We start from the raw sequence: 9,764 nt of genomic DNA on the forward strand, positions 1-9,764 counted from the left end.
TTATGCATTTGCAAAATGTAAAAAAATTTTGAACATTGTGTTATCAGAATGTTTTGAGTCTATGAGTGGTTATATATATATATATATATATATATATATATATAATATATAAAAGTTCTTAATTAGATTATCTACTTTGTTAAAAATGGTGCCGTCTTGGGTCACCATCTTACACTACCATTGAACATTTTGATTTTCTTAGGACTTTGTAATGTTTTTGAAAAATAAGTCTCTTATGCTAACCAAGGCTTTTATTTTATTTTACAAATATTGTAACAATTATTAGAGTTTAAAATAAGACATTTCTTTAAATGTATTTTTTCCTGTGATAGCAAGGCAGAATTTCCAGCAGCCAATCTTTAGGTTCAGAAATCATTCTGATATGCTGATTTTCTGTAGAGAAATTTATCAGTGTTGAAATTAGACATGCAGCTTATTTTTTTTTTTGTGGGGACTGATACATTTTTATTTTTCAAAATTATTTTGTTAATAGAAAATTCTAAAGAATCACACTTATTATATTGTAACGTTCTACATTTCTGTGGTTCTCAATTCTGTTTGTGGGGACAAACCCCCGCTCTGCACATTTTGCACGGGTCCCTTATTTAACGCACCTGATTCAGATCATCAGCTCCTTACGAGAGAGCTCCATGAACTGAACTGAGTGTCTGAATAAAAGCATTAAGTTCTTCAGAAAAGATTCTTCCAAACATTCGAGCTGTACATATGTGCAATGTGAAAGGGTCCTGAAGCAAAACCACCTTTCAGCCCATAGTGTCAACAGTGGAACTGTGAGTATCAAAAAACTGAGATGTCTTAAAAGATTTAGCAGGGTTTTTATGGGTTCCTAGGAGACGCCAAGAATAATGAAATGTCTTGTAATCATTTATAGATGAATCGCTGTTATAGTGACACAAGGGAATATTTAAGCTTATGCAAGTAGGCTACTGGTTGGCAAGTGTTGCAATCGAAGATGAGAAGAAAAGCAGCAGAGGATGAAACACCCGCATTACCAAACAGTTTACAAAACTCAATACTGTAGTTCCTCTATATGAAAAGCTCTTGAATTAACACTGACAAACACTGATATGCTGTAATATTTATTCAGTTAATATATTGTTTTGATACATTGGCTGATCAGAACGAGGGACGTAGCAAAATAAAATCTTACACATTCCTCATAATTCACATTCATTATGTACACGCAGATCACAGTGTACTCATGCATCTGCATCAGAAACATCACACTTCCTGAAAGCAGTTTCTAAAGTCATGCTCAACTGAGGTCATCTGTCACGCAGTTGTCCTTTATATTTGATTCTTCAAAGCGGGCTATTTGAACATTCTCTTTTCAATTTTTTTTCCCTGCTGTTTATTTTCTACATTCCACTAGAGGGCTTAATTGTTTCTTCTGGAGCTTTGATGTCCACGTTGTCCTGCTTGCTGCTCTCTTTGACCTGCTCTGTCTTCCACAGAGCTTTAGCTTCTGTTTTGATTGACGTCTCTGATTTTGCATCCTTCACTTCATGTGCACCACTGTCTTTTGGAAGAGTTTCTTCACTTTTAACATCTTCGCTCGTTCCACTGCCTTTGGTTGTCACATTATCCACCTCTACAGTTTTATCAAGCATCTCCACTTTGCTTTTTTTAATATCCTTTTGCTCAGACTTTGCATCAGATGTTATTTCCTGAGTTTTGGGGGGTTGATTACTCAGTGTTTCATCAACCTGTTTCTCTGGGACTTTAGCTTCCCCTCCACTTGTTGTTGCACTTTCAGAACTGCTATCGCTTTTGCTCTCCTGTTGTTTCTTTGACTCTTCAGGTGATTTTTCTTCCTCATCTTTGGAGAGGTCCTTGTGTGTCTTTTCTGTTTCTTTAGGCTTAGCATGTTCAGCCTTTTCTGTTTTTACACTGTCACTTTTTTGGTCCTCTGGTATCTGTGACTTTTCAGGTTGCAATTTTTCTGGCACAACTTTTGAAAGGTCCTCTTGTGTCTTTTCAGTTTCGTTAGTCTTGGCATGCTCAACCTTTTCTGTTTTGATGCTGTCTACACTGTTTTGGTCCTCCTGTATTTGAGACTTTTGAGGTTGGGATTTATCGTCAGCAACTTTGGAAAGGTCTTCTTGTGTCTTTTCTATTTCTTTAAGCTTGCCAGTTTCACCCTTTTCTATTGTCACACTTGCTAGACTACTACTGCTTCTGCTGTCCTCCTGTTTCTTTGACTTTTGAGGTTGTGATTGTTCTTCTGCATCCTTTGAAAGCTCTTTTTGTGTCTTTTCTTGTCCTTTAGCACTGATACTTGCATCCTTTTCTGTTTCTTTAGGCTTAGCGTGTTCAGCCTTTTCTGTTTTTACACGGTCACTTTTTTGGTCCTCTGGTATCTGTGACTTTTCAGGTTGTGATTTTTCTGGCACAACTTTTGAAAGGTCCTCTTGTGTCTTTTCAGTTTCGTTAGTCTTGGCATGCTCAACCTTTTCTGTTTTGATGCTGTGTACACTTTTTTGGTCCTCCTGTATTTGAGACTTTTGAGGTTGGGATTTTTCTTCAACAACTTTGGAAAGGTCTTCTTGTGTCTTTTCTATTTCTTTAAGCTTGCCAGTTTCACCCTTTTCTATTGTCACACTTGCTAGACTACTACTGCTTCTGCTGTCCTCCTGTTTCTTTGACTTTTCAGGTTGTGATTGTTCTTCTGCATCCTTTGAAAGCTCTTTTTGCGTCTTTTCTTGTCCTTTAGCACTGATACTTGCATCCTTTTCTGTTTTCATGTTGTCTACCAGTTCAACTTTGCTATCTTTTACAGACTCCTCAGGTTTATGTTCCTTTTCATCTTTACTTGATTGAGCCTCTTGCTTTGTCCCCACAGGTTTCTCTGTTAGTTTGTTGTTATCCTCTTGGTCTTTTCCCATAGGCTCATATTTCTTAGTGTCTTCCTTTACAGTGTCAGGTTTGTCTCTTTTTGAAGAAGTGTCCTCTCCAGTAGTCTGTTTTCCACTCTCCGTATGTTCGGGAGATGCTTGTTTATCTGGTTTGGGAGTATCTTCCTCCACAGGCTGCACTGGAGCTAATTCTTTCTCTTTCTCGGTTGATTTTGCAGTTGTAGATTCTTTAGATGAGATTTTAGCATCTTCAGTTTTTGGAGAAGTTACCCCAACAGTCTGCCCATCAGGCTTAGGTTTAACCTCAGTTGTTGCTTCAGGATCCTTTGGTTCTTGAGATGGTTTGTCTTTTGGTACAATTTCTGATTTCTCTGGCATTTCTTGATTTTCTGACAAATCTGGTTTGGGGACATCTTTCTTTGTCTCTTTAGCTTGTTTATTTTCCTCCTCAGGTTTTTCTACCTTTCCCTGCACGTCATTCTTCAGGTCTTTGTGCTCCTCATCTTTATCTTGTTCATCAGTGGCTTGTTCTGTAGAGTCCTGGGTTGGTTCAGAGTCAGCATCTTTTTGTACCTCAGAATCAGCTGGCTCATCTTCTTTTTCAACACTTGGTTCGACTTCAGTTTCCTCTGTCTCTAACCCAGGATTGGTTTCATTGCCATTCACTCTGGCTGGTTCTTCAGTATCTTTCGCCACTTGTGGAGTTTCACCCTGTGCATCTTTCTCACCACTCTTCTCGTCTGGTTTGTCACCCTCTCTTCCCTCCACACTCTTTTCAGAGCCACTGTCTGATATCTCCACATCTTCTCTGGTGATCTCTGTAATAATCTCTTCAACAAATTTGTACTGAGGCTCTGCTTTTTGAGTTGCTCCCCCCTGCCTTTTGACACAAGGGACAGTATAGATGGGTGACTGTCTGTACATGTATGGTACTGAAATGTGAGCATCTGAGATTGTGGAGTACCTTGACTCTTCACCCTCCAGAAGTTTTCTGAATATCAAAAAGAAAACAATTCAACATGCTCAATTAGTGACAGCCTGTGAATTTTAAATCTGGGCCTAAGAAACTATCCCCTGGTTTCAGACAAGACTTAAGCCTAGCCCCAGACTAAACCGCATATCTTAAAATATGTCAGTGCCATTGTTTGCCTCAAGGTGCCCACCAGTGATGATTTTTTTTTACCCTTAAGGCACATTTATAAAAAGCAATTTTAATTTATCCTAAATAATCAATATACATTTAATTAAATAACACGAGTCTAAATGGTCATGAAGGCCACCAACCAAATCATGAAATTATACAATTCTTTTAAAACATAAACTCAATCAACAAATTAGTAGGCATAAAAAGTACTTAGTAATGATTATTTGAAGTTAAAATTAGCCTAACTTTCCTGTATAATAAATATGATTTGTTTCCTCTGTAATTATTTATGTCACTTAATACATGATTGTGTTCCTAGAAGGCATGTGCCAGGATGTATCTACAAGACTACACATTCTGGCCTATTTAGTTGGTTGATTGAGTTGACAGTCTATTTATTTCGCACTGTTGAGTTATACTGGATAAACACTATTTGCGAAGCCAACAGAATCAGGAATGGAAAGCGACCAATAATACATCAAGTAAAGATAAAAAAATATTTAGTCACCAGTAAAACGCTTTACAAAGTAGTGCGTAATTAATAGTTTGTAATAAAATGGCTACAAAAAAAGGGTTAAAATCAAAGTACCTGTAGGAATAAATTTCAGTGTCCAGTGCCGTTTTGACATTGAGAAGGTCCTGGTACTCCCTCAGATGACTGCTCATGTCACATTTAGCATTTTTCAGCTCAAATTCCAGCTCTCTGATTGTGTCCTGCAACATGAGCAAAATAAGTAAACACAATGGGAACGCATTATGAAAAAAAGCCACACAACGTGGTACTTACTTTTAGATTATGAGAATTGCTAAATTATGTATTCCTCATACTGAATGATTAAAATATTCTATCAGTGCCTAACACAGTGTGTTACCTGGTAGTGATGGATTTCAGCATTGTGCCGTTGCTCGAGGTCAAACAGCTGCCTCTCCAGAGCTTCCCTCACTCCATTCACAGAGTCGAGCTCAATGTTCCTGGACTGGAGCTGTCTCCGGTGTTCATTAATCTCTGCTTTAGTGGCCATGAGGGCTTCTCTGTTGACCTCAGCAGCTTTGGTCAGTTTAGCGAGCTGCGCTCGAAAGCGTTCCTCAGCATATTGGATGTCAGGGTCCGTGTGACCTTCGAGTTGCATCCTGATGTCTCTCAGAGCTGCAGTGACATCACTTCTACTAAAATCACGTATTTCTGCTGTCACGTGACCCTCTTGGATTTGAGCCATCATTTCGGCTACCTCGCTTTCGTGATTTTTCTTCAAGAAGCTTATCTCCTCTTCGAGAGCTTTAGCTTTCCTGTCCATCTCTTGTTTGGCTAGGTATGCATCACTGATGCAATTCTTTAGTACTGATATGCTGTCCTCCACATAGCCTCGACCACGAGCCTCTCCCTCGTACTTTTCTCTCAAAGTGTTAAACTCTTGCTCCAGGTTCTGGCGGTTTGTCTCAATTTTATGCTTTTGAAGGCCTATCTCATGAACTTGCTGCCTCAGACTACTAAGTTCTGGGTCATACTCTTTGGACAGAGAGCCAGAGGATTTTGCTCTCTGTCTAATATCCTCGATTTCTTTCTCTAGCGCTCTGTTTTGGTTTTCCAGGTGATGGACCTTCTCGATGAATCCGGCGAAGCGGTCATTGAGCCCCTGCAGTAATTCTTTCTCACTGATTTTCCTCAGATTCTTTCCACCTGCATATTTGTTTGAAAAATCGAAGCTTTCGGCCGGATTAGCGGCGAACTCTCTAAGGATTGCATTACCTCTCAGCGGTGCTGTAGACCCAAAGCTGAAGGCAGACCTTGAAGTGAGCTGGGATGACGGACGTGCCGTTTGGTACCGGTACTCTTCCCGTGTCCGTCCAGGTGAATGAAGAGCACGCTCCATTGTGAGGCTGGTGCCTTTTCCTTTGCAGCTTTTAGTGAAAATGGTTCCCTTTTTATATACTGCAATATATGCTAGGTTAGCGTAATGGAGCTGTCCATGCTGGTTAAATGCACAGAATCAGCTTTTCAGCTCAGCATCCTGTGCACTCGCGCACGCACTCACTCACGCCTCCGTCGATCTCCAGGGAACAGACGTGGCATCACATGAACTCCTCTCGTCTGCAGATTCCCAAACTCTAAAATATTTAGTTTAGTAAATTCGCGGAGCTAGAATACACATATTGTGAATGTAAAAAGGCGGCATTTATTTCATTATCAAATTCAGAAATTGAAAAATATATACAATAATAATAATAATAATAATAATACTAATAAAAATAAATAATAATAATACAATCTTGAGGTTTTCCATTTAAAATCAGTATCCGAGGAACACAAAACTTAAGTCCTGTAAATATTTATTTAAAATGACTTTTTATAACAATCAAGTAATAATGTTATTAGTTTATTACTAACAAAAGCATTTTTTTATTTGTTGTTTAAATATCTCAAGTTTGCTCAGTATAATTCCACAGCTTATTAAAAAGATATAGGCTATAATTATATAAAAGTATAATGACATCATCATCATCCTCTCGTTCAATGTTTGAACTCCCTTTTTAATCATATTTTAATATGACAATCTATCAACACTCACCATGTGCACAGAAATATCAGCCTTAAATTCTCTTTATATTAAACACCTTATAGTGTCATGACCTTCAACACAAGGTTATCAATATTATTAATGAACCGTGAAACAATGTTACTTTTAAAAAGTCATAGTTACTGTATAGCCCAACTTGGTCACACTTTAGTTCGGGGATCAGTTCTCACGATTAACTATGACTTTTGCCTCAATAAATTTACAGCTAATAGATAGTTGTAATGTTTAGGTATGGGGAAGGATTAAGGGATCTAAAATATGGTCATGTAAAATAAGGAATATATATATATATATATATATATATATATATATATGGAGATGTACTAATGTAGGCTATTGTTTTTTCTGGTTTAATATATGTAGAGAATTCCATATTCTAGTCCTGCAAGCTCAGCAAAATGTTATATACTGCAGTAGCGTATGTGATTTTCAGCAGAACTGTGACCGCTTTATATCTATGTTGCTATTATTATTTAACAAAACTACTTTTTCATCATATTGTCAAATGTGCAGATATTTTACGGCAACAGCAACATTCTTCAAGCTATAATGTACATATTTGTGCTGCAGAAAAGCACAAGTCAGCTCTACATTTTCAGTCATGCTGAGCGGTCACTGTGAGCTGGAATCGATCCAACAGCACAGCTTAAACATAAGCAGCACATGTACTGTATGCATTCTCATGTGAGGGTGTCTAGCTTAGAAATAACTACTTTACATTTAGTATAACACATTTACATAGTCTGAAACCATTAGTGCTTGTTTATATTTAACATATTTGTCATTTTTGTGTGTCTCCTTTTTGCTTTAATGATGGCAGCATTAATTGGAACAAATACAGAAGTTGTGCGTGTGTGTGTGAAAAATATTTTTTTTCATTAATTTGATTGAGACTGTAAAATATCTCACAGGGTTTGTGTGTGTTTCTTGAACTCCAGATAAAGCAAAATTCCTGCAGCTAATTGAAAAAATAAATCCGTTTTGAATACTAGCAATTTAGCTTGTATTCGCTCAGCTTGTATTGATCTAAAGGTGCATGTCTGCGGCATATTTTAACTAAAAATGACAGAAAACAATGCTTAGTTCCACTGAAATAAAAATGCTGCACTCTAACCAGTTGTCATGTTAATTTATCAACATAATTCATCATATTTTAGATGTTGGAACAACTAAAACCACTGATCATTTTCAATATTTCCTTCAATTTTGTTACATTCAGTCATCAGTGCATCATAAAGAGGCATGGGGGGGGGGGTCATCATGAAAAACTGCATTACGTGTGTGCACAACTTGAGGTTTAACTTGAAAAGACACATAAGGACTACATTGTTAATGTCTTTACACAAATGGCTGGTTATCGTCATCTACCTGTCAATTAATTTATTATAATAAACATTTGGAAAAACAGATTATATATACTGTAAAAAATAATACACTTATATATAACTCAGTGGATCAAAAAGGAAACAGCAGAACTATTGCTATGGTCATTACGTGACTGAAGATTACTACAGGAACTTGAACAGAGATTGAATTGATCTCTCTTAATCATCTTGGTTCTCTGTTCTAAAGGAATGAAAGAGCATCCGGATCTCATATGTGTCCCTTCTGTCATGCTGAAGGACTTTCCTCAGTCTGTTTCTGCATGCCATCCATTCGGTGGACACTCGCCCCAGCATCATTCCTTGTTTATAATGCTCAACCGCAGCTCTCTCTGAGCCCAACCTGTACTGCTTGAAAGTTCTGCTCGCGAGCGCTTGCGTCATGTATTGCCATGCCTCTGCGTTATTTCCGTTCTTTGTGTTCTTGTAGCACTTAAGCCCCAGATACACATGGATCATTGCATTCTCCGGGTCCAGGTTCAGAGCTTTCTTCAACTGGAGCACAGCAGGAGACTCTTCAAACCGTACACGCTTGTACGGACCAATCTTCAGTCCCTCCAGACGGAACAGAGAAAAGGCAAAGCCTGTGTTCCATTCTTTGTCATCCGGCTCTTTCTGTAAAGCTTCAAGGAAACTCTCCTTTGCCCTGATGTAGGTCTTTCTAGAAAACTTGAGAAGCGACCAGGCTTTTTCGCTCTGAACTTCTCTGTGAAGCTCTGCTGGAGACGGAGCAGGGAAAGCTCTAAGGATTTCATGCACTTTCTCCGTGTAAGTCTCAGCTTCAGTCACATTGCCCATGAGACTGTGCACCCAGGCCAGGTTTCCATACGTCACAATCACATTGCTGTCATCGTCCGGATGTTCCTTCTTTGCTAGTTGCAGGTTCTTAAGCGCCTCATCGTTAAATCCTTGTAAATGCTTAATAAAGGCCAAAAAGTTGAATTCTCTTTGTTTCAGTTTTCCTCCATACTCGCACTTCACTGCCAGTATTTCACGAACTTTCACTTCGAGAAAGTTAAGGTCAGCATCTTCCTTTTGCAAGTCCCAAGTAAAGTGGCAGGACAACAGTTTAAGCTTGTCCTCAGACATTCCTGTATTGTTTAAAATGCAAAATAGATGCAATTTTTTTTTCAAAGTTTTTATCTGACTGACAGATTATTTTCAATAGGACATTAAATGATCAGTAAAATATAATTTCTATAAAATGCTTTCTTAAAAATGATTTCGAAATCAATTAATTCAAGGCATTGCCTGATATAATTACTGCATATTTATAGTAAAATAGTTTCTATTATTGATGTAGAGCTGCTTATTTTATTTACTTATTGATAGAATTATTAGTCACATTTTAAAACAGATACAAAGTCTTACCTTCTGCAAAACACTGAGATCCTCATCCAAACTCTTTCTTATTAAACAGTCACTGGGGAGGGTTTTTATAGGGAAGGTTAGGTATAATTTTGGGACAGATGCGAGTTAAGTTTCAGTTTCCTCCTCTTGCTCTGATTAAGGATAAACGAAACTGTATGTGTGCAACGTCACCAACCCAGTAAAATGTAATACTGTTCAATACTTATGCGTGCCAGTGAACAATTCCTGGTCGGATAAGGGATATGTAAAATTACTATCAGCGACTTTAAAATCTATTTAATAAATTTGCTGTTATGTTGATCTAATAAGTTGATCTTACATAATCAGTTGTGACTGTAACTTTAAATATCAATGAATTATTGTAAAGTACAAAAAGATGAGGAAAATGACAAACAGTCATGTTGCACACAGAAAG

At 37.7% G+C, this 9,764-nt stretch overlaps 2 protein-coding genes across 2 annotated transcripts; both read right to left on the reverse strand.

Annotated features, from left to right (window-relative positions):
• Positions 1-1,323: 1,323 nt before the first annotated feature.
• LOC132110872 (neurofilament medium polypeptide-like) lies at positions 1,324-6,036 on the reverse strand. The gene is made up of 4 exons (XM_059517905.1): positions 4,893-6,036; positions 4,610-4,734; positions 1,524-3,867; positions 1,324-1,460 (listed from the first exon to the last, which is right to left on the reverse strand). Exons 1-4 carry the CDS (start codon positions 5,889-5,891, stop codon positions 1,380-1,382), a joined length of 3,549 nt encoding a protein of 1,182 aa, XP_059373888.1. The 5' UTR covers positions 5,892-6,036; the 3' UTR covers positions 1,324-1,379.
• Positions 6,037-7,471: 1,435 nt separating this feature from the next.
• LOC132110874 (interferon-induced protein with tetratricopeptide repeats 1-like) lies at positions 7,472-9,470 on the reverse strand. The gene is made up of 2 exons (XM_059517907.1): positions 9,350-9,470; positions 7,472-9,069 (listed from the first exon to the last, which is right to left on the reverse strand). The coding sequence occupies exon 2, from the start codon at positions 9,065-9,067 to the stop codon at positions 8,141-8,143; it is 927 nt and encodes a 308-aa protein (XP_059373890.1). The 5' UTR covers positions 9,068-9,069; positions 9,350-9,470; the 3' UTR covers positions 7,472-8,140.
• Between the last annotated feature and the right edge of the window lie 294 nt (positions 9,471-9,764).

Source organism: Carassius carassius, chromosome 30 (assembly GCF_963082965.1).
Source record: "Carassius carassius chromosome 30, fCarCar2.1, whole genome shotgun sequence".
NCBI lineage: Eukaryota > Metazoa > Chordata > Actinopteri > Cypriniformes > Cyprinidae > Carassius > Carassius carassius.